We start from the raw sequence: 26225 nt of genomic DNA, 5'->3' as shown, positions 1-26225 counted from the left end.
GGTGGTCACTAACTAAGGCCCCATGTCACCGATGCCACCAGTGATCATTTGTCGAAGAGAGATATTGTATTTATCTACGAGCTTGCGATACCTGCCAAAAAAGCGTTTAAATGTAGAGACAAGTCTTGCTCTGGTGTAACCTTGATTTAACAGTTTGTAAGAGAGATGGCCATGTCTCTTTACAAAATCACCATATTAACTGCATGCTCTTGCATATCGAATAAGCTGGGAAATGTATATCGCATAAGCAGGTGAGAGTGGAATATTACTGATGAGGTGTGAAAAATTGATTACACTAAAGTTGAAATCATCTCTTGTCATACTGCCTAGTAGAAAGGTGACCATTAGAGTCAAATTCAAGTAAAATGTCCAGATATGAAGCAGAAGAGGCCGTTTCTGTAGTTTCTTTAATCTCCAATTCTGGAGGATAAATTATAGCGAGATATTTACTGAATTCAGAGTTATTCAATGAAATAACATCGTCTATGTATCTAAATGTAAGGTTGAAAGTTCGAGCTACAGAGACCCTTTTCTGCTTAATAAGGTTCTGGATAAATTCTACCTCGTATGAGAACAGAAATAAGTCGGCAAGCAAGGGAGCACAGTTAGTACCCATAGGAATTCCTATACACTGTTGGAAAATGTGTCCTCCAAATTCAACAAATATGTTGTCAATGAGGAAATCAAGCATACTGATAATGTCTTTCTCGGTATAAAACACTTTAGCGTTAGTAATATTTTAAACAAAATATGTAGAATTATACCCTAATACCACATATTTGTAACGGCGTGAACCGTTTTTGTAGAAAAATGCTTGGTTAATGATGTTTTTCAAGCGTTCTTTCAATTTATCATGTGGTATTGTGGTATACAATGTAGAAAAATCGAAAGTTTTAATAGATGATATTTTTGAAACAGATCTTGATTTCAAATTTCCAAGAGTTCCTTCGAATTTTTTAATATCCACATTTGATTTATACCACTCCAAGAAAAGACAGCATCACAGTATGCTTGAAGTCCCCGTTTAACAGTACAAAAAAACAGAAGTCGTATCTTTTATAACTCTGTTGTTGAACATTTGAAGATCCTGCGATAAACCTAGCTTTGTAAGGTGTTTTGTGGAGCTTTGGTATCCAGTATAAGCTAGGCAACTTATGATGGTCATCCTTTGTTGTAATATTTTGAGTATTTATTCCTTCACAGAATCATAATCTGAAGCCTGCTCTACTGACAACTGAATGTAAATTTCTCTGGCTTACCCACAAAAGCATCCTACATAAGCATAGGCCAGGACTCCCTAGGCCAATTCAGACTCTGAGCATTTTTCTCAAAATGGAGAAATATTTGTCAACATCCTTTTTCTTGAAAGAGGGGAACTAACCTAAAATGCTTAGTGATGTCAAAATTGTCGGAAGGGGAGAATTTCGTGACTGTCCAAGCTCTAAACGTTTCATTTCTACTCTTTATTGCCTATCTTTCTCTCTCTGTCTTTCTTCCATTTGTAATTCCATTTTCTTAAGTTCCAAATTTGCCTGTATTTCTAATTCCAATTTTAATGAGTTCAAGGTAGAGTCGGGCTCATAATCATTCAAGGCGGATTCCTCAAAGTGGCCTAAATTCATTAAATGTTTCGCAATATTGTACTGTATTTCCCTCTAAGCATAGATATTCGACTTCTACTTTAAGGAAATTGGCCAGTGCAATTAGGTCATCTTTTCTGAGGTAATCAAATGTGTCCTGATCAAGGTCCTCCATTTCGTCAGGTTTGAATTTTGCCATGATTAAATTTCACTGAGTTCACAATATACAGTAGTTTGGAAAAGGCTAGCAAAATGTTGTCAAACGGCTCAAAATATTCGTATCCCGGACAACCCCTTAATTTTGTTACCTAAGAGAAAACGAACAAAAGGTGAACTCAGCAGTTTCTGTATAAAACGAAATTTATTACAAAATAAAACTAATCGCTAAGTCAAGGAGTAGAATACAAACTGTAAAAGTGTACAGGCTACCTATCCCAGCTGGTACGGCAAAGCTCCAGTCTCAGAGTCGTAACAGTTGGTCGGATGAATGAACAGTCCTTTGGCATGCAGACTTGAAGTTGCGCAAAGTCCACAGTATAAATCCAGCTTGGCAGTGAAGGTCTTGAAAAGTTTTGAAAATATACTGCTGGCGTTTCCAAAGACTTGAAGTAACATGCAAGAGACATGATCCCAAATGTCTGACTGAAAGCTGTGCCCATGCCCTATTTATACTCATGTCGTTATATATGAGCATATAAGAACAATCTAGAACTTTTATTGACATGTTAATTACTGCTCTAAAATTGTCTCTCTTACTTAACTAATTAAATTTCCATAACATTCCAAACATGACTAATTGAATTCAAGGTTGTGAGGTCGTGAAGGACAGTGACCATGAGAATGTTCTTGACTAATTACACCTCAGCTCATGAGTGTGGGGGAAATGACCTACATAACAATATACTGAAATGCCATTGCTAAGATAACTCTACTGGCTTATCTGAAGTGAACATGTCACGTTCGCAATGATAAAAATACAATTATTTGTAATTTGGCTGCGAGATAACGGCCGCGACTGCTGATTTTCACACGATTTAGACGTGACTTAACTTAATGCATTGACCTAAAAATAATATGCTTGATAATGATACTTTAAAGTTTATATGAGGGTGGTTTTGATGTTACTTTTTACAACAAAAATTGCCATTAAAAGCAGCTGGGATATCAAACACTACCAGGTCTGTTCGATTGTTAATTGGTTATCAAGCCGAGAAAATTAGTCAGTTATTAAACTTATTCAGACCCGTATGAAGAAAGTATCAATGAAAACATATTGATTTTTATTCCTTTTAAATTTGTGATTAACTTTAAAGTCACTTTTTGCAGAGATTAATTACTGGTAAATCTTGATATTTTCAACTTTAACACAAAACTGTAGTTTCCCTGTGATATTTACATGTGTGTTCCTTGAGTTAAACAGGAGTGACTTAATTTTGGTGAAAAAAACAGTAATTTCTTTTCTCTATCGTTGTACAGTATGTATTCAAATGTCAGGTAAAATGTCTGGTATTTTACTGATGCCTTCTGCCATGGAGCCTGCACTTTGCTAATCATAGAATTCGAAGGGATGGGATTGTTTGACATAGTACGTACAGCAAGCAACAGTGCTGTATTATATATAATTTAAGATTTAGTTAAAATGTAGACAAGATGGTGCTTTTGAAGTAGAAGTAGATGAGTCTTTGTTGGCCTAAGTGAACTTTGTAGATGAAACTCCCTTTGATTGGATAGTAGATCAAGTGTAGATCTAGCGTAGATAAAATTAGTGCAAATTGTAGACAATATCTGGTGTGGACAATATCTGTAGACAAGGCTTTATGTAGACAAACTGCTTTGAGTCTTCATCTACAAAACCCTGATGTAGATCTACATAAAATCTACTGCAGACCGTCCGCAGATCTACTCTCGTCTACTGTTGACTTTGGCTTTCTGTAAGGGAAGTCAGACGTGATTTTTTCATACAAAGTAGTTAAGCAATATTAAAGCAAGGTTTCAGCAAATTTGAGCCGTCGACGGTCTCTGCGACGTTTGCCCTCTCGCACGTACGAAACACTGTATACGCTGGAGGTCAAAAGTTCAAATTTGAGCAGAAACCGTCGACGGCTCACCGAAAAACGGTTGAAAATACATGTTATTATCGTTGAGGTAGTTAGCAGGGGTAGAGAAAAAGTCTTAGATAGTCAATGAAAAAGATGATTCAAGTGTATTTATTAAAAAAACTACTATTCAACATTATATTGCTAGCTCAATCAGCGACACTGATTGGTGTTATAGTACCTACGAAAAATGTCTATTGGTTGGCTTGCAGCGGTTCTGTGGCGATGACCCTTGACCTGAGCGCGTTCGATAGACGCAACAGCACCGCTGCGATATCACAGCTAATCCAAAGTAAATCCCAAACAGATCACAAGTTCAACACGGCTGATAGCAACAGGTGGCGAACTGATCCACCACAGCAATCGTCATCAGTGACCAAAGAAAATATCACTGCTGAGCAGATAATTCACTTGATCCCGATGAACAGCTTTCAGGGTTTCGATTTATTGACATTGAACTCCTAATTTACTTTATTGGGAAATTGTAGATGACCAGCGTGGAATGCAGCAAATTTTGGACTTGATGGCAAGTAAACCCTGCCAACTAGACATTCGAGAGAACGCAAGGGACTAGTTTCATAAATTAGTTTAGTCGGTCTGCAGTGTAAGAGATCGCCAACTTTTTAAACTTAAAAACCATGCGGATAGTGTTATGAAGTAAATCGCCGATATCCACTCGCTATGGCAAGCATTGTAGGTCATCGTGGAAAAGGCAAACCTTTTTTGGCAAACATGAACATTTCCCCACCACAATGCGAGACAGCTTGGAATCGGCACATAAAGAAATAGGTAAAGCAACAAAATCTGTAGCAGAAAAGTATGCAGATTGCAGCAGTCGAGGGCCTGTACATTTACAATAAAAACCAACATCTTGCTGAAGGGGACATTGTGATGTAACCGTTTTCTGTGATGGAATATGGCAACGGAGAGGCTTCATTAGCAAGAATGGTGTTGCAACTTGCCCAAGTGTTGCTGGCAAAGGCAACAAAGTAATAGGTTCAGAGGTGAAAATTTATTACTGTAATGCATGTTAAATAAAAAATCCAAGCTTGATAATAGACGTTTTGCAGAGTGGCAACAAAACCACATCAACAACGGACAATGTAGCAAAAACGACAATGGTTCAGCTGGTTCTGTGGAACCTGAAGGTATGAAAGCTATCTTTCACCCATCAGTTCGAAGAAATATGCAGTTTACTGGCTACCTTGGAGATGGTGACAGTAAATCCTATGCAGATATCAACGCAGAAAATCCATATGACCAGATAAGGAAATAAAGAAATTAGAATGATGTTGACATGTACAGAAACGAATTGGACGGAGATTTATGGACAAAGTGTCTAGTCTAAAGAACACTACATATACTGAGAATGGATAGACTTATAAGGGTATTGGTGGCAAACAGACTTACACAGAAAGCTATCGGTAAGATTCAAAGGCACTATGATGCTGCCATCCGTAACAGCCCTGGAAATATAGATGCCATGAAAAAAGATATCTGGCAATTGACAAACATATAAATATATATCATTAGGGATTCTAGGTCACATGACATTCGTGTTGAACGTACGCGTTCGATGCAGGTCTAGTCCGAACTTTCGTGTTAATTCTTAAATAGACCAAATAATCAGAGAAAATGAAACTGTAGTGTTGAAGATTATTATTTTAACTTCATTTTGAGAAATTTTCACTTTTGTACTGCGATATATGGCAAAGCAGCACGACTACAAACTCACGCGTACCGGCGATTTTGGCGTCCATTATGAGCGTTGTGCCGTGATCTCAAATGTGCCGCGAAAGAGATCGAATATATACCTCTTTGATAGGCTCTCCGCATGACTTATTCCGATCGCATCACTATTTTTAGGGGTGGTACGAAAGACGAGATCATGGGCTTCATTTTAAGGGGGCGAACGTTGAAATCGAAAAACTCAATCAATGATCAAACTTTGTGTTTTGTTTGTGTTTTTTTGAAAGAAAATCTTGATTTCCTTAAACGTTCGGCCCAAAAATTAATTTATGATAAATATTAATTGTAATTCTGCAATAATTACAAGTCTGACGATGCGAAAAATGATGCTTAAGGCCCCTTTTAGCGAGTATGGTTTCACCCCAACTTTACATCCGGGCACTCCCAGGAATCACATACAAGTAAGCTGAGTTCCGACGTTCACGATTTTGCAGCTAGATTTGTCTGATTTCTTATTAAACGCAAGGATCTAGAGATATATTTATATACTTTACCCTTTCAAACGTTATCTTGTTCGAAGTAGTTTGATTTCCGGGTGATATTTTTCGATAGACACTGAGAAGTTTTCAAGCCCGCACTGCAGTGTAGGCATACGCACAGGCACCGCACTTTGCCGATACAATACTGAACTGCTCACGTGCACCGCACTTTGCCGATCACTGAAATTTTAGTTTCGATCTTTAGTTCCCGAGAAGGGGACTATTTTGGTTCTCTCTGAAGAAAAAGGCCGTAGATTATTAATTTGTTCTTTCCTCATTGATGGTGTTCCGGACTTTGGAAAAGTTGGTTTTTATACTGGTTTGTATTTCGGACCGCTGACTTCGAGGGTCTATGGTATTTCCGGGGCAGCGTAATTTTGCATCCAGTTTAATGCAGTTGTTCATTCTATAAATGCGTGTTGCTGTTAAACAGCATAGAAAAAGGGCTAAGAACGAAGTTTTTTTGACTTTTTGGAAAAGTTCTCTGTAATTGTTAAACTTAAAATCTACATTAATCAGACATATTTCATAATCATTTAATAAAAGTTGTAATCACACAAAAAAAATTTAAAAAAATTCCGAAGTTCAAATTAAAAAAAAATATAAAAAAATATTTTGTTAAATTTAAATCAAGTTCTAAAATTTCACAGGTATCATGTGATTGTTTACAGGTATTGTTGTTTATTTTTTTACCTTGTAAACAAATCTAAATAACTTTTTTCATATATGAAAAGTAATATATGATAGAATATGATTATCATATTTCTGTTGATGTTCACAATACACAATGCATACAGTGATCAATGTCACAGATATCATTTGATTGTTTACAGGTATTGTTTATTTGTTTACCTTGTAAACATCATTCTAAATAATATTTTTCATTTATAAAAATTAAAAACCCATTGAACATTTCATCAGCAATATCCACAAAAAAATTTCATCAATTTTCAATAAGAAATGCTTGAGTTATTGCAAAAAGCACTAGAAATGCCATTCTAGTTTCCTCAAACAATGTTCAATATGGGGTCACCTGGTTGTAATGAAAACTACAGGTGTCTACCATTGCATAATTTCTAAATAGGAAGCTGATTTTTTCAAATTCAACAGGGCATATCTCTGCACGTAATGAACCAATTTTCATCAAACAAAATGCAATCAATTGGTCTTGAAGAGAACTTTCTTTTAATATAAATTTATCATAATTGTAGCTATCTATCAATTTCATGTAAAATCCCTAATATCATACAGATTGTGGTTTTTGGCGTCCTTAGCGAAGGGGAGGGGGATGCAAACAAAAATGCATTTCCCAAATTTGTCTGTGAGGCAATAAAACCTGTGTTTATAGAACTGTCAAAAACAGAACTACTTCAAAAAAGTGTTCATGGTGGCACTCAGAATACAAATGAATCTTATCACAATCTAATTTGGGAGAGATGTCCCACAGAAACTTTTGTTGGAAGAGAAAGACTAGAATTGTCTGTTGCTGATGCCACTATTGTCTATAATGATTGTGAGCAAGGGCTTCTAACTTTTCCAAGATTGCGCTTCCTTCAGGGTACTACTGTGACACAGCTCTGTTATAGCTTGACAGACTTAAAGTTATGAGGGGGTACATTGGGGAGAGTTGAAACCATTACAGCTAGGCAAAGAACAGCAAACATTGCGGCTGGGCAACGCCATGATGCAGATTACCTGGCTGGCGCTTTCTAAATTTGCATGCACTGGGATGGGTGTGTATCACAGGTCTGGCACGGTATTGTTTTATTGGTGGAAATGGAATTAAACTTGATAATGATATACCCAGAACTCTGCCATTTCAACTTTATTAGACTTTCAGTGAAAATAAGTAAAGCAATAATATTACGTTAATCATTGGTGGTGTCAGAACAGCTACGGTAAAGAGCATCCTAGCAGTGCTCCTTGTCATATTGTCAGACTATTGAGTAATTAGTAAGACACTTTTATGTCAAGGGATACATCTGATGTTGCCACCTTTACAATACCAGTGTGATATTTCTAAGAGACAACACTGTTTCAACATAAACCTTCTTGCTCATTATACAACAATCTCAGTGTATACCACAGTATGTCATTGCTGTGTACGGTACTAGCATGTTAGCTCTCCGAATTGCAAATACAGTAAATTATAAACATACAAACTAAAACAGAACTAATCTTAATGATACTGTCAGTCACTTTAGTACCTTATTTAAACAAAAATTACTGTGACGTGGCTCTGTCGAGTGGTAGTTTGGTCGCGATCGTTCCGGTACGAATATTGTTCGTGGTTGTCAGTGCTATTCCCGCTACTCGTGTAAAGGCCGGTAATAACACACATACAAGCGAGTGGTACATCATGTTTCGGTTACTTAAATCAAGGAACGTGTACCTGATTACAATATCTAGAAAGGTTGGCTGTCTACAAAGACGTGGCCCACCACAGTCAAACAGACTGGGCTTCTCACTGAGGTCAGTACATCAAAGTCTCAGAGCGTCTACATCTCAGTACAGGAATGCGTCAAAAAGTGAAGTGTCTCTCTGTCTGGAGCGTGTACATCTTAAATCGTCTCTAAATCTGCATATGTCATGACTTTGGTATGCATCTATAATTAACTTGACACTGAGGCGACGGGTTCCCACAAGGCCGATCTCATGTTTCCATGTTTGTCGGTCGGCAGCTGTCAATTGAGCAGTTATGGTCTGAAGTACCCTGAGCTGACATGTGATCTTTACTGTGTTGATGTATTCGAGGTTCGTACAACCTAGGGAGCCGTATGTAAATGTCGAATACTATTTGCATAATAAAAAATATTTTTATTACGCATTTGAGAGATTACAGACCGGGGAAATCGACTGTTAGCTACTCAGATGCATTTTTCATCGCACACCGACTCGCTCTCTGCCAAAACAGGAACTGCTCTGGCTGAGGGCGAGTCTCAAAACCCGGACCGACACGAGTTGAGACGAGACCATAATGACCCCTCAGGCCAGGCGTTGTAAATACATCATATATACAATACTACAGAAAGCTTGCAGTTTGTTGAGAGTGTCAAAGATCGATGCACAAAGCAAGAGATAGCACAATCAACGATTGGAACAACTGAAAAAAGATTTGTTGAGGTTTTTTCAACTTGAGTTCAAGGCGAGCTCAAACATGCGAACTGCAATGCGACGTCGGCATTTTGGCCTAAGCGATAAGCGCCAGATTCAGATTCTACTATGATATCTAATGTGAATTCAAAATAGGTAACCTTGTATTAGAAACATACATACAGGAGATTTAAGTAATCATTTTTTAGAAATTAGATTCACCATTTATAAACACATTAAAGGAAAGTAAACTGGGAGCTCATAGGTTTAATTTTATGCCATGGCTATTGACAGGCGCCTGTCAATAGACAAAAGTTGGCTATTGACACGCGGGACTTTTTTAGCCAAATTTTACCGGATTTTTAGTGAAATAAACTTCCTCATGCTTCTCAGAGTGTTTTCCTCTGCCATTTTTTCATAAGAATGAACAAAGTCATCGTCCACGGTTCTTTTAATTGCAAAGGAAAAGCCGAAATATGAGGATAAGAGGTAATGCTATTGCAATTGGAGATCAGGAATTTCTCCTGAATGGCATCATCTTTTAATAATAGTTCTGAGAATAATGTTATAAAGTAAACAAAACGTTTATTAGGTAAAAAAATCAATTTGTGGGGCAAGGCGACTTTGCTTCCCCTGCAAACCTATTTGTCAAGTATAGATCCATATTGAAAACTTTTTTACACATTGAAAAGGAAAGACATGATATTGAAAGTGATAGCAATGTTTACTACGATGTTTAAGGCGAGAAAAAATTTTTACCAAAATGTTTTAATTTCCGGGTACAGTTTTGTCGTACCCAAGGTCATTGGCTTCACTATACCATGGAGGCAGCACACCAGTGCTGACCCGAACTGGAGGTCAAGGTTAAAATGTCGGCTCCCCGTGTTGAGACTCCTTGTATCTTTCTCTCTGGCTCTTGCCTCGCGCCGTTCTAGGCCGTGAAGTTACGCTTCGGGTGCATTTGCTTGCTATTTTGGATTAGCTGACGAAGCTTTAGAATGTTGTCACCATCATAATAGTCGTTTCTCAATGCAGGCATGCGGAGTTATGTCGAAGCGACCAAGCTGACAATGTCGCGGCCATCGGAAATCACGATGCCTGTCATGACAGTTCTCTGACGTGAACTACTAAGATTTTCCAACTTTTACAATGCAAAATGGACCTCATCATCACTAAAGGGTGGCATTGTACCAAATAAGTATCACCAATCGGCAAAAATACGCGTATGCAGGACCATGGTATGCTAGAGTGACACGGTGAACGCGTACGACGTACGTGCGTGACGGCCCGGGGTGACGGCTTTCGCTAGCATTGCAAAATATTGATTTTCCGATGTATTAGAACTTATTTTGTAATTACTACATGGAGAACAATGTGTTCTTCATTTACGTGGAAGAAGAGCAGTTTATTTCACTAAAATATGGTGAATTATGAAGAAAAACATCCAGCGTGTCAATAGCCAACTTTTGTCTATTGACAGGCACCTAGGCCTACAGTGGCTCTGCACCATTTTTCTACATTACCGATACTATAGTACATGTATGTTATGTGTGTGGAATCTGAGGCAGCCTCAGATTAAGATTCAAATTCGGAGAACTATGTAACAAATGACTAAAATGTACGAAAATGAACAAGCATTAGTCGATGGTAGGGGTGGGATATCACTTCTTTGACTAAGACAGAAGTGGATCAACGTCCTTTTTTTCCTGTGGCATTGGTACAGATGCTGTCTTTGTGCATAAAACCCCGTAAACTTTTCTATCAGTAAGATAGGAGGTCTTTTGGTCTCGTCTCGACTCATCTCAGTCCGGTTTTCTGACTCGCCCTGGCTGAGACCTTGTCTTGCGATCGTCCGATGCAATCATCGTTGTAACTCGATCTTTACCCCAAACGCAAACATGTTAGACTCAATCATTCACTTCACACAACCATACACAAAAGTACATCGTACTCACCGATAGTTTGCGAGTGAATGTTTTTTTATTTCCATGTCAACTGTGTAATAAAGGGTTGTAATACCGACAAATGTTCAGTCCGTGCATAGTCAAGTTCTGCGGTCCTCTGCAAACGGCATTCACACATTGTGCTCTCGCCAGCACGCTTGTCTGTACCATGGGTGACACAGTGGTAACTGGCAAGTGAGGCAACAGTTGATTGTCTCATGAACACGATTGGGACGAGTTCCATGGCCTACTATCCGTCCTGCACGTTGACACATCACGCAACTACGTCTTCCGTCCGGATTGCGACCCATTCGATGACCAACTCTTTCCACATTGGTAGGAATGAGACGTGGTGCCGTCAGACTAGTTCCTCTTGGGGGACGTTGCCGAGATGAAAAATTACCGATCAGCTGTTTTGCTACTTGGGCGCGAAACATGAGCTGACGTCTGTATCTCGATCCACTTTGACCGTATCCATGAACTGATGCCATGTTGTGGAAAGCGTTCATGAGTGCCTTGTTCAGCTCGTGGTAAAACACAGCTCTGTGCCACCGTGGCGATGATCGACCTGGCGTGTAGTAAGCCAGCTGTTGATCGGTCAAGTCAACACCTCTGAAGTACTGATTGTACATTACAGCAACGTTCGGGCATAGTACTTCAATTCGTTCAAAAGCATCGGTTCTTTTATCTTTACATCGGCGCCTCACTAGCGCTCAATTCGGTCTCCGTGCAGAGACTGCCGTGCTCATAAATTTCACCATTTTTGTGTCTTTCCAGGCACATACTGTCATTGCGCTCTTGAAATACCGAGAAACTACCACATGGCCATCGCTCTTCGTCATCAGCATCAGGCGGTGGGACTTATGGATCATAGTTTTCGGCATTCTTTACTTCATCGGGTAAGCCTACGGTGTACATTCTGCAGGTTCCCGTGGCAGCAATATTATGCACGTAGAGATGGTCAAACAACGGGGCAGAAGTGTAATATGAGTCCATAATGACATGATGTCCTAACTCATAGTAGGTCGAATCAGCCGGGAAACAACTTTCCCAGGTCTATTTCCCCTGAAAACTCGGGGCTCATCTGCAGCATCGGGATCAAGCGGGTGATGACAGTTATCAGCGACAGGTTGATGGACTTCGTCGTTGAAAACATAACCCGTGGCAGACTCACTGAGAGTGTAAACTCTCATTCCATATTTGTGCAGTTTTGCTGGATTGTAGAGAACATTCTTTGTGCGGCCCCGGTAGGGGATGACTCCTTCGTCGATTGCCAGTTCGCACATCGGGCTCCGGTGCATTCGGCTGTTTGCATTCACTCGATCAATGACATTTCGTACTTTCAACATCCTATCCCGTTTCTCACTTATTTTTTGGGCTGTATACATGGCTGTGTTACGAGCACAGTAGGGCTGTGTGCTGTAGTATAAATATCGCATCAGTAGCTTGAAGCGATCACGGGAAAAAGTTCTCTTGACGAAATTATGACCGAAGCAAACATGGTCCGACCAATACAGCTAGATTTCAGGCTGCCAGCAAATTCCGAATAGCACCATCACTCCAATGAATGCTCTCATTTCGACAACTGTCGTCGGTGTCCAGGCCGATCTTTGCCATTCCCTGGCATTTGCCCTTCTCCTCTGTCTAGCGTAACGATTAGTGCATCGGGTAATGAATCTTATCAGATCCTCGTCAAATATTTGCAAAAACCATTCGACTTCTGAAGCATCGTCTGGCAGCGGGTTGATAAGCCCCGGCTCTGGACCAATGAACTCCGGTAAATGATCGAAATTACCAGTTCGTAGGTCTGTGTATGGTCTGTTCACGGTACCACCGGCAATACTTGTTTCGTAGTATTCCTGTCTACGCTCTATTTCTTGTTGCATCGTGGTTTCTCACTGCCTGTAATATACAAGCGAGAGAAAGAGATGAGCTTTACGAACCAATGTTTGACGTCAGCGGCAACAGATGTGCCGTCTAAAATTTCTAATGTTTGCGTACAGTATAAACACTTTGAGGTCACACGAACGGACGCATGTTTCCCAGGCAGAGAAACAGTAAACACCGCCGATGACAAATAACATTCACTCGCACTTCATTTTTCATATGTATTTCATGATTCTATTCAGATAATAAATTCATGAAATGCATTTTTTCTTTTATATGTAAATAACGAACACCCCAGGTTGCTACACATTGAGGTATTTTCTCACTTTGCCCAATATTTCATGGATCGTTCTCGAGAGAACAGATCGTCTGGTTATTGATAAAAACCAGATGTTCGCGCGAACCGACGGCTGAGCGAGGTCATGCAAACCTTAGTAGAAAGGAAGCCGTCGCCGCAGTGTTAAGACAGTTGGCAGATTTGAAAGACAGGAAGGTCGCTCCCATCAGTACATCTGTCAACATAGCGTCCGGTCAATGCTAATGATTTATAATTAAGCAGTTGTCAAAACAATATTTTCACTAAAAGCGGATGCACGGTTACATCAGAAGATCACGAAAATAAATAAGGGGATTATCCTCACGATGCCCCACGTGCAGAAGGGGTTACTATAGATCACAGTCATTGTCAGTCATACAACTAAATTCAAGAGATGAAATATCAAACAATCGAAAGGCTTATGTCACATTACCAAAAAATACAGTACAGGTTAAAATGAGCAATTTGTAGGCTTCTGACGACAACATTTTACATGTGTATCTTAAAACCTCATGTTCTCAGAAACATGATTTTGATATCAGGTGTTTTGACTTGGCAAGATACCTTTTTATAGCTGAAAGCTATGCAGATGAAATTTTCACCAGATATCAATATGTGCATAGCAAGGTAGCCATCAAAATATACTATTATTGTGTAAATGATTGCGTACTTTTGGTGTGGGATCAAAATACTGAAACAAATTAATGTCGATTTTGTACATTCTTATAATTTCTAATAGTTTTTTAAGCAATAGAGTTACAACCACCAATTAGTCTGTTTGTGCAGAGGAGCAATATGAAACGGTGTGCTAAATTTCAGAGGGATTGGATAACCCACTTTTGAGATATTACGCTAAAATTATTTTCAAGTTTTTGATTCATCGGCCATATTGATCACATGACAAATATGAAAATGAGCAAGATACTCAATTTTTCCCATTTGATTGTAAACAACAAGAGATCGCATTCAAATATATTTTGCTTTATACTCAGCCACCATTAGGTTCTCACCTTTAGTGAACTTCAAATTTCTAGAATTTTGATATGAAATATCAAAATTTATGCGACATTTTCAGAAAGCTACCATTCATTTGCGCATCTTTACTTACCTTTACAGAGAGATGTATTTGTATATATTTGTTTGTTGAACCTGCATGAATAAACCACACTATTCAAAACTGTCAAAAATGCATATGCAAATGATGACAAATGAAATATGTTATACGCAAATTTTCATTTTCATTTCATGGTATACCACTTACAATGTCAGAAAATTTTGGGTACCTAGAGTAACTTTTACAGAAATGAGAACTGATTTCCTTGTGAATCAAAATGGCCAAAAATGTGGGGTGTAGCCTTGTGCAGGATAATGACTTTATCGATCCAGTAAAGTAACTGGAGTTCGCCATGTGTACTTGTGCCAAAACCACATCAAAGTTATCGCATGTGCACGGATCACAGGAAAGTGAACTCTCATAAAGACACACACTTCCCCCAATCCCAATGATTGATATTGCATCGATCGAGTGGAAAAGCCAAGTATGTGACAAAATTTGTATGTACTTAAGGGATTTTGGCAAGGCCTCTGACGGATCGTGCTCGTGAAATATCCGCCTTTGTTACACCAGACGGATTGTACCAGTACATAATAATGCCATTTGGAACAAAGAACTCGCCCGCAACATTCTAACGGATGATTAACGATGTCATATCCGGACTAGAAGGGTGTAAAGCTTATGTCGACGATGTTGTCCTGTACAGTGACACTTGGGAGGAACACGTCAAACTCTTGCGGACATTCTTTCAGAGACTGAGCAAAGCCATGTTGGATGTCAACCTCACCAAATCTGAGTTTGGTTAGGCCATTGTGACTTACCTTCGACGTACTGTAGGAGAGGGTGATGTCAAACCTGTAAATGTAAAATCAGTGCTATTTCAAGTTTCCCATACCAAATTGCAAGGGACAAGTGATGCGCTTATGGCTTGCACTACAGAAAATTCTGTCAAAATTTCTCTACAATGACTAATTTACTTAAAAAGAAAGTAGAGTTTGTCAGAACAATTCTAAAAGACGTTTGTTACACTCAAAACCATACTCAAAAGTGCACAAGTCTTGTATGCACCAGATTTTAGTTTGCCATTCAAATTAGCTGTAGATGCTAGTGATGCGGCTGCTTGTGCTGTTTTATTGCAAGAGGATATAGTCTTTGGTTAGATCATCCTGTTTGCAATTCCTCACACAAATTTAACAAATCGCAGAAAAACTACTATCATATTGAAAAAGAGTTTTTTATCTTTGATCTTAGCTTTACAACATTTTGAAGTTTATGTTTTTCTTCAAATCAGCCAATAGTGGTTTATATCAAACACAACCCTCTCGTTTTTCTGCAGAAATTAAAAGGCAGAAATCAGAGATTCTTAAGATTGAGTTTAATGTTACAGGAGTTTAACCTTGGTATTAGACATATCAAGTGCAGAGACAATTAAATTGCAGACTGTCACTCACGTTTTTATAGCTTATTGTTGTTCACACTTTCATGTCAAATTTGTAAAAACACTTTTCCTTGAAAAATTTTCTTTTGAAGATGGGTGTGTTTCGTTAGTCATTTTCCTCTACAATCCCAAATGTCTGGCTGCAAGCTGTGTTGTCCCAGTAATTAAACTTAAATGGTTATATGAGAGAATGTAAGAACAATCTACAACTTTTATTATTATGCTAATTACTGCTTTAAAAATATCTCCACTTGTGACAAATTTAATTTCTATAAAGTTTAAAAATGAGAAAATGACTTTAAAGTCATGAAGAACAGTGACCTTAAGAATGTTCAAGATTTATTAAACTCAGGTCATGAGTGTGAGGGAAATGACCTACATAACAAGAGAAGTTCTAGATTATTCTTATTTTCTGTTATGCAACCATTTGAATATGAATAGGGGACTGCACAGTCTTCAGTCAGACATTTGGGATCATATGTCTTACGTGTTACTTCAAGACTTTGGAAAATCCGGCAAAAGTAATTCAAGACTTTTCAAGACCTTCGCAGCAACGCTGGATTTATTTTATGGACTTTGCACAACCTCAAGCCTGCAAGCAAGCAAAAGGACTGATCACTTTGTCTCAGTGTCTGACTCCACTCTAGAGCTTTGAGCCGTCCCAGCTGAGAAAAGTAGCTTGTAAACTTTTACAGTTTGTATGCTATCCCTTGACTTAACAATAAGTCTTATTTTTTGTAATAAATTTATATTTAAAAGGAATTGCTGAGTTCACCGTTTTGTTTTTTCTCAGGTAACATCTAATTGGGGATATATATCTGAATTGACTTGACCAAAATAATCGCAATCATACCAATCCATAATCCAATAACACTAGGTCAAAATTTGTAAGACAATAGTTGTAAACATAGACACAAAACAGCACAGAACAGACAGTAAATAGACGGTACACAAACAAAGTCATATTCATGAAAGAAAGATATATGGACCTCTGGCCAGAAGACCAAGAAGTGATGTCAGGTGTTTCGAAAATAGTAAGCGCATCCTGCCCCACATGTGGCACCAGCCATATATCAATCTGTAAGTCAGATAGGTAGTGGTCACTAACTAAGGCCCCATGTCATCGATGCCATCAGCGATCATTTGTTGAAGAGATATATCGTATTTATCAACCAGCAAACACATGCTATGTGTATTGTAGACTGTGATAAAACACTATTGAAAATCAGTAATCATTTTCATGTCATCCAATTCCTAAATTGCATATTTAAATGAATTTTCCTAATTAGTGATACATGTCTGAATTAACTTGACCAAAGTCGACACAATGTGCTAGAGACATTAAAGATACTATGATACAACATTATTTAAAGTCATTAAGCATTTTTTTGCAGCCAATTCCTTATTTGCATATCTAATAAACTGTCCCAATTAAGGATATTTATCTGAATTGACTTGACAAATGTCGGCGAAACTTGCTATGTACATTAAAGACACTATGATACAATATTATTGAAAGTCGTTAAACATTTTGACTTCAGCGAGCTCCTTATTTGCATATTTATTGTGATTATTTAAGTCAATTCCTCATTTGCATATTTAATGAACTTTCCTAATGAGGGATATATACTGGGATTTACTTGATGAAAGTTGGCAAAACAAGCTAGGTACATTGATGATTATACCAGGTTAAAACGATATTGAAAGTCATTCGCATTTTCATATCAGCTAATTTATAATTTGCATATCTAATGAGCTTTCACAGTTTGGCATATATACCTTGAAGAACTTGACCAAAAGCTATTTCACTTGCTATATAAAGTGGTGATTAAATGACAGCAGTCAAGAAATTTAGCATTTTTATTTCAGCTTATCACATATTAATATACTTAATGACATTTTAGAATTAATCTGTAGTGAACATTATTCATTATGTTGATCATTACACTTTCAATAAAGTTGCAAACAGGTGGCAAGGGTTAAAATTTACACATAACTACAATATATAATGAAACACGTGAGCATTCAGTTCATATCTGGTTCTGCCTCGTACTCATCGCTCTGTTTTTCTTTTGCCAAATCGTCGAGCATTTGATGATATAAATATTCTATAAAATACATTTTTGTAGCATGAGTACAAGTCCTGTGGAAGGGGATCAAGCAAAGTCATGGTGTGAAAAGATACCAGAGGCGTTTTACAATGGACCAATCAACGGATCGATTAAATACAAAATAGCGGCAGGCAACGAGAACGGTGAATATACTGAAGCCATTTTCTAACTTGCTTGTCCTTGTTAATCGCACATCACATTTTGAACAAACATATTTCATCAAGAAGTATTCTGCACTTTTAATAACGGGAACCAACCATAAGGAATACCTTTGATAAACTCTAAACATGCCAGCACAACAATCATTTCGACCTTGTTTTCACAATATCCCAATATAATAATAAGTTTACTTAAGACAGAAGATATGTGCGCACAATATATTTGCATACAATTCAATCAGAACTGGTCGTATAACTTGGATTGAACGATGTAATTCCCTTACATGATATTGTATTTATCAGATCACTTCACAATAGATGAAGACACCGGAGAGATTTGTAACGAAGTGGAACTCGACAGAGAAGACATTGCTGAGTATAATTTACTGATTAGTACCTTTATAAAGAATGGTTCCGATGAATCACATATTTCGACCGATAGAAAGTCAAGTTTTTCATCATCTGGTAAGAACTTGCATCAAGTAATTTAGAAAAACTGAAAGAAATTTGATCTAACACATTTTTCTTAGCCGAGCACAGGCATTACAATCAAGATAGAGACAAGTCAATTCGATGTGCTTATAACAATCTATACTCTTAGAACTTTGAGTCGTATACAAAGTACATAATATTTCATAATAATCCTTGTAATATTTGCGACCGTCTGATCAACAGATCATTGTAAAGACCTTCTTCTTAGTGAACTGTGTGTATTGATAAAGGTAGAAGACATCAATGACAATTCACCAAGATTCCAGAAAGACATCTATGCTATTGGCATTTACCATGATATTTCACCGGGAACAATAATCATTGAAGTCACGGTAAAGGAGATTATTCACACTACATTTCCTCATCTATATTCATAAATATATTAGCATTTCTTTGTGTTGATGTTCGTCTCTTGGTAGATGTGTGTAAAATTTTGAACGGAAGGCATGAAATAATAATACATTCTAATTTTGTAAAACGAAAATGTTTCACTTGTGCAGTTTTTGGTTTGCCATGAATTTTTTTCAGCCCGTCTGCAAAGATTCACAAAACTTTCGGTCAAAATCAACGAGCAAAAGAATAAAACTTGAATCTAAACAGGAGAATGGAACGCCTTTGCCCTCTTCTGAGGGTTACTTGCTGTTTATGATGAGATGATTACTTCATGTTTTAGGGCAATGTCTATATATTCTTACGTGATATCAATACATGATCCAGTGATTTCTTTTAATCGTACGGCAACGACCATATACGACTGATTATGTTGATATATGATCAGGGAATGTCATCATATGATAAGGAAAGGTCTTATGTATTAAGGTAAGGTAAATATATCAATTAGGTTATGTAATAAATAATTTGATATTAAGTTCAGGAAACGCGTTTATATTGAGTCGTAACACCATGTTTATGTAATAAGAAATGTCAATATATGATTGGGCACTGTAAATATATGAAATGATGTTGTCAGTATATGATAGGGAAATGCTTTTGTATTGTTAGGTTGTGTCATGATTAGATAATGTTAATATATAGTTAGGTAAGATCTATATATGAATACAAAATGCCATAGATTCCAAGTTAATAATCATGTATGTGATTAAGTAATGCTAATATATCGTTAGATACCAGCAATTCCTTTATATCATAAGGTAATGTCAATATATGATTACGTAGTGTCTATATATTATGTGCTCATGCTATTATTAGCATGTGTAACGTCTTTATTATGTCAATCGTCATTATATGCATATTAGATGAGGGTTGGTGCAAGCATTCTGCCGCTGTCATTCAATGCATAGGGTCCTCAGTCTTCGATGATGATGGAGATGATAATGCTGATGATGATGACGACGACGATGATGATGATGATTAAATATTTAAAAATGAAGAAAAATAAACATATATGTGGACTCAGTAAATTTGTTGTTGATGTTCTTATTGCTTTTGTCGTTGATAGTGCAGAAAAGAACAAAGTACGCGATGGAAAATTCAATAGAGCCTAACTATGCATATGCACTGCAAAATTCAATACAGCCTAACTTTACCAAATTGGTGTCTCTTCATTTTCACATATTTTTTCCATCGCCAAAAATGCTCCTAGCAAGCATCGAAAGCGGTAAAATTCGACTTAGGGTCAAAGCACATTAGTTCTATGGGTGACACTGTCTGCATGCGTCTGCATACGAAATGGTTCTATTGGTTTGATTTGAAATGCGCCCACGTGACTTAATCTAACGCGGGGTCTTTTAAATCAGGAATGTAAGAGACGAAAATATGAGTAGTAATATAAAGGTGGTCAACTGTGATAAATTTATTTAACTACAGGGAGGGGGACTTTCCTTCCCTCTTACGCGTTTGCGCATGTGTGTAAGAGGGAATCCCCCATTGAGTCAGATATAGGTCACTCCTGTTTACAGATGAGCCAGAACATGTCGCTACACATTCCGATAGGTGTCAGTACAGTAACCGTGGAGCAACCCCTTGCCGTGGGAAATTCACCATCAAACTAGTCTATATAAAGGGGCTTTCCAGTAGGACTTTCCGATAGGCTTCGAGTGTTGCTTAGCAGCCTGTGATATCATAACTGAGATGTGACATTCTACAGTTTTCATGAAAAAAATTTCTACAGAATCCTTATCGGTACGGTTCCGGTAGTTTTTTTTTCTGAACTCGAGAGTCAATTAAAATAGTATAGACTTTAATCTACTATTTTCAACAGAGACCATTGCATCACTGATAACATAAACATGAGCAAATATATTATCATCGCGAGCGTCGATTTTATTATCATCGCGAGCGTCGACACCCTTAACTGAAGTATCTTTTTTCAGGATTTCAAGTTGTATGCCATCTTTTGTGTTCATTACTCTTAATCCATTTCCATGAAATTCAATATCTTTAAAGCTACGCAGATCGATAAACAGACAGAATTTATTCTTCAAATAATCGACTTCATCTATATCAATTTCACACCAATCTTTATCTTCAGCAAAATACCATCGTGTTTCTGTCCAAAATTGTCTTGGTAACATCTTCTGAGCGTATATTTATTTGCAATACCCTCAATCATTACAGACACAGATTCAATGGATGGATTAAAGAAAAGTTCACTATTAAGTTCTGACTGATTCTGATTTTTAGTGAAGAGTATAACAATACCTCTCATGCTACGTCGTGGTACATTTATATTTTCATTGATAACCGTGGTTGATTCTTTGAATGGGATTGTTCTAAAATAATGTAAATGCTCATAAAGGTAACTTTTACCGTTGTTGTAATAACCAGCAGTTTGTCTCGCGAGGTCAGGATCAGATATTGTTTCGTATTCCATTTGAATGTTTTTTAATTTATAATTGGGTGTAACAACATGATTACTGACAAGTAATTGGGAGGCGGGCGCCAACGTAATTTCCCATTCAATATGACTCCCTAATGCTGATGGATATGCAACCCCATGACCTGTTATGAGGGGATGAGACAGACGAATAGCATATTTTGTTTTATATGTGTCGAAAAGTAAACGATCGTCCACGACGGCGTGATCTGCATTGGCCGCGCCACTTCTCAATTTTCTTAGATTTTCGTTCTGAATTCCGTACAGTGTCATGTTCGTTCTCTCCTTTTTATGTTTGAAGAGATCACGATAACATTCAATAAGGTTATATTTATTCAAATTGAAAAGTGCCTGACCCTCAAATGTGAGAACCATACACTCCACCAAATTTTTTGCAACATTTTGTACTACTCAGTTATCTTCATGTCCCGTTACTTCGAGATCAAAAACCAGGTCGAAAGTATCTGGAACTAGTACTACTCCGCTTTCTAACTTTGGACATCGTATGATAAGTGTCTGGCCTGGATCTGCCTCACTTGGATTATGAGCAACCACATGATGAGTTCTTTCTGACTTCGTTCCATTCGGTATTTGGTTGCTGAAAGTCGGTAATAATGATCTATCGTACCCCATTTTCGTGTAATGTATATAGTAGTGTAGAAGAAAAAATTACAGTTAAAAAGAAAATAAATCACATCTTTACATTAATATTTCCGTCTGACTGAAAATAAATCGATTACCTGTGTCGCGAATCAATCGATGAACCCAATATTCTTGTAGATGTTGGACTTCCATTTCATCATTGTCAACCTCTTGGAATACGTTTATGAATTCTAGTCGCTTAAAGAAGTTAGTCTTTTGACATTCCTTAATGAAAGCTAATATGTTATGATATAGATTATCATCTTTGAGTCGGACACCTGGATTTGCTCGAAGGATATGTCGATTTACTCGTCGGAGTTTGCACCATTCCAATTCGACAGAGAAACCAAACAGGTCTTTATTTTTAGAAAGAAACTTTGTAATATTCTTTTCACCAAACATGCTTGGTCATATATTAATACATAATTTTATTTATTATGACTAATGTTAAACCTGTTAAAAATATCCATAGCTGTTCTCCAACAAATCCAACCACCGATCCTGCTGTTTTTAATAGAAAACTAACAAGTGAACCGATTAAACCTGGTATTGCAGCAGCACTTTTTGCGGCCAATGTTTTTAACCATTCACCAAATTGCTTTACAATTTCTTTCGCTTTTGTATATACTTTGGGCGGACCTGCTCCAGAGCCGCCAGTTCCTGCTGCTCCCCCTCGTCCTCCTTTAGTCACAGCTAGGGCAATTGTTGATATTGTCATTCCAAAGGCAGTCAGTATTGCAGCGATTGTAATACCATTTCGTTTAAATAATTCTGTCAGCTTCACCCTGAGTGACAAATCTGGATCGGAAATTACATCACGAAGAGATTTAGTAGTAGCCAGACTTTCATGTGCCTCACTGATCTTATCATGTTCATATTTAATTCGATTGTCAATTTTAGCTTCGCTTGTTATGAGTTCAGCTAGTAGTTTTTCGGCTTTTTCTTTTCCTTGGGTGTCCGTTTCAGGATCCTTTAACTGTTTTTCAACTTCTTTTTTCTCTAGCGTTATTTTCTTTTTTTCATTGTTAAGATCTTTAATACGCATATTCGCAATCCTTAATTCATCATTAATAGCTCTATATTCGGGGTTTAGATTGTTCCATTCATCGATTTTATTTTCAAAAGCTTGTATTTTATCTTCATTACCACTAGCATCTTGCCGTAAGAATGTAAGATCATCTTTGTATATACCCATGTCTTCTGGTGACATCTTCTCAGCCGGTATTTTATCATTTTTCACATCTTCAGAATACAATGTAGAACTTACATAGTCAGGCTCTGCACTAGAGCGATAGCTTTCCCCCCTCCGACTGTATACTTTAGTTACAAATTCATGTCCTCCTTCTTCTTTTTTACTGTCTTGAGTGATCTAAATCCACGTCCTGTAGTTTTTGATAGCCTGAGATTTTTATAATACAGCTTTCCGTCCCTAATCTCTGCATTATTAATCAATTCATTCGTGCTGCTCATCAATAATATTATTATCCTCTACAGGGTTCTGCCCAGAGTTCAGAGTGCTGGACGGCTCATTAATATTCATGAGCATTAATATTCATGAAAAACTGTAAATTTATATGCTTGTATTTTTAAATTCGTAGGGCTTGATATACAAATAATAGCCAATTCCACTGTACCTTCAAAGTATTTTTTCAGTTTTAACTGAACAAAACAGAAAGAAAAAAATCTTTAGTAGTTGTAAAGGAATCTTTTGAAGCTTCTGAAAAATAATGTTCCACTTTTTTGTCATCATTTTCCTGTGCTTATATCATCCCTCACCACTATGAAGTTTGGATTACCATTGCATTGCACTGTACCAGCATCCAGTGTTTTTTTCAAATGACCTAGCTGGTCTTGTTACTGCTCATGCGCAGACTCTATAGAGTTTAAACCAAGAACTTAGGGTTGGCTAATTGGCCATAGTTTTGAAAGTGAATTTCTCGATGTCAAATTCACTTCAATTGCTTCTTGATAGTCATTGTAGAATGGGAAATTTCACAAACAGAGAGGCTTGTTGCCACGGACAAGTAACTTTTGGCTTATTGACCTGAAAAATAAGTGAGTGTTCATTGATAATTCAAAGACTGGATTCATTGCACCAAACTTGCTCGTGACTTTCATTGCATGCAGTCTTTCCACAATGCCACTCATTGAGTCTGAACTGAACATTGAAGAGTACGTTTTAGTTAGAAGTCCTGTATTTGTGCTCATTTTCGCTTCCGTACTTCATTTTTGTGGTGTTATAAACCTTGATACAAAGCAAAAAAACTTCAGTTTTTCTCCTTCTTTCGATCGTACAGAGATACTGTGTGACAGGAAACCGGTCTAGTTCATCAGGGCGATGATCCTGTTAAACGTACGTTCAACAGCTGAACACAGCTTTTCATATGCAAAATCAGTGTACGGTAATCAACCAGTGGTATTGTTTAAATAGCATTTTATTGAAAGGCATTCTATAGTACTAAGCTTATTTTTTCATCAACTCTTCATGCAATTTTATGAACTGCTTGACCTCAAAAGTGTCACTCATAGACATTCATGTTGATTGTTCAAAGCATTGAAATGCAAGTGCCGGTCGGTCACTTGTCAATAATGGTCGGAAATTCTGAGTGCCAGACGGGCCCGTCCAGCGCCGTCCGGCGTGGGCAGAATCCTGCATCAAGAATTGTTCAGCCATTTGCTTTGTAATTTCTACTCTCTGTTTAGTCGTACGATCCACCTGCGGGCTATCCAGTAAAGGATCGAGGTTTGCAAAGACATCATCGTCGAAAAAAGTTGTTTCAGCAGTAGCATCATCATAATCATTTAAATTTGCATCATCGAAATCCTGGAGTGGTATATCTCTCCTCCTCCTTCTGCCATATTGTCTCTCTATATTACTACAATTATTTTTTATCATCCCTTACATATACATAAAAAAATGCACGTCTCAGTTGTTGAAAGCGTTGACAATTGGCCGACTATATCGAAAGAACTAGCGCGCATATCGACGAAGTTATAAATTAATGGGCCGAATTGATATGGCTCTTAATGTGACTAAGGGAATTCTTGTAAGTTCTGCTGTCATAGCAGCAATTCCGGCAGTTCCAGTTCTTTTAGCTTTAACTCCTATACCAGGTGGTGTTATTGATGTGATACAAGAAAAACAGGAGTATCAAATAGGCGAGAGAAATATAAACATTATTACGTTCAATATAAACAGCTGCTTACACAAATACAAGAAAAAGGCGCAACAACAGAAACTGTTGCCTCAGAACTTATTCAGGACATATTTCATCAGGCACTAGAAATACAAAAACAAGAAGGATTTAGTCCACCTCTAGAACGATACATGCGATATTACGGATTAAATGGATATGAAAGTTAACTCCGTTAGGAACTCCGTTTCTATTCCAAAGGGGAACTCCGTCCTATCGGCCATGTTTCTGCCAGCCATTCGCCCGTGTCTGGATTGTATAACTGTACACGTTTGATATCATTTGGTGCCATCATGATTTTACTACGCTTTTCACTACGGATTTCTCCAGGTTTTTTCCGTACAAACTGTACAAATTGTCCCTTCCTTCGGAATTTCCCAGTTTCAAACAGATCCTTATAGTCTTCAAAGTTCAAATGTTTTCTAACACAAACATCTTTTATCCCTTTATTTTTTTTCGTCTCCGAAGTTGGAGTCCGAAAAGCATACACTTTCGAGCGTATGCCGACAAAATCAAGAATAGGTTCACCATTCAACTCATCTTTAAATTTACCTATCACCTTTTTATTAATCTTTGGAAAATCGGGGGCCGCCATCCCACTAGTATCATATATAGACTTCTCACCATTCTGTTCTACATCTTCTCGGACTATATCATTGAAAGTTGTGTCTGCAGAAGGAAGAGGTACACTGTAAACAAAACTGTCAGTATCCATGTAGGCTAATCGTATTCCAGGGAACTGCTTTCGAAAGTAATTGTAGTGCATATCATACATAAGCAGCTTAGAAAGTTCAAGCACTGCCGCGCCAATGAAAACTGGCTTTTTATATTCATATTGATCCCTTTTCAGTTCCAGTAGGACACTGTCGCAGGAATCGCCATCCTCTTCGGAAGTTATGAGAGTTATATGTTTCATCTTTGGATTATACTTCTGAATCTTTTTATGACCACTATCCGTACCGTTCCGGCAGGGGCCCGAAACAAATTTAAAGTCTCTGTACTTTCGAACGTCTTCTATTGTCTTGCCGAACATTGCATTATTCATAAGCTTATAGAAATTCTTTTCAAAATCTGTCTTTCCCTTTGTCCTCATTTTAGTGTTAAAGTCAATATATTTCGCGAGACACGGCGCCTCTTTGAAGGCAAGCACCCGATGT

The 26225-nt window shown here is 37.6% G+C and overlaps 1 protein-coding gene across 1 annotated transcript in view; it reads left to right on the top strand.

Annotated features, from left to right (window-relative positions):
* LOC139117969 (protocadherin-15-like) overlaps positions 1–26225 on the top strand; it is a 118982-nt gene that overhangs the window by 20233 nt on the left and 72524 nt on the right. Inside the window, exons 6-8 of the mRNA XM_070681229.1 lie at positions 17765–17889; positions 18208–18369; positions 18580–18728. Of these exons, the coding sequence (XP_070537330.1) occupies positions 17766–17889; positions 18208–18369; positions 18580–18728 (435 nt within the window). The 5' untranslated portion in view covers position 17765. The remainder of the gene's footprint in view (positions 1–17764; positions 17890–18207; positions 18370–18579; positions 18729–26225) is intronic.

Source organism: Ptychodera flava, chromosome 18 (assembly GCF_041260155.1).
Source record: "Ptychodera flava strain L36383 chromosome 18, AS_Pfla_20210202, whole genome shotgun sequence".
Lineage (NCBI taxonomy): Eukaryota > Metazoa > Hemichordata > Enteropneusta > Ptychoderidae > Ptychodera > Ptychodera flava.
This window is presented reverse-complemented; position numbering and strand designations above follow the sequence as displayed.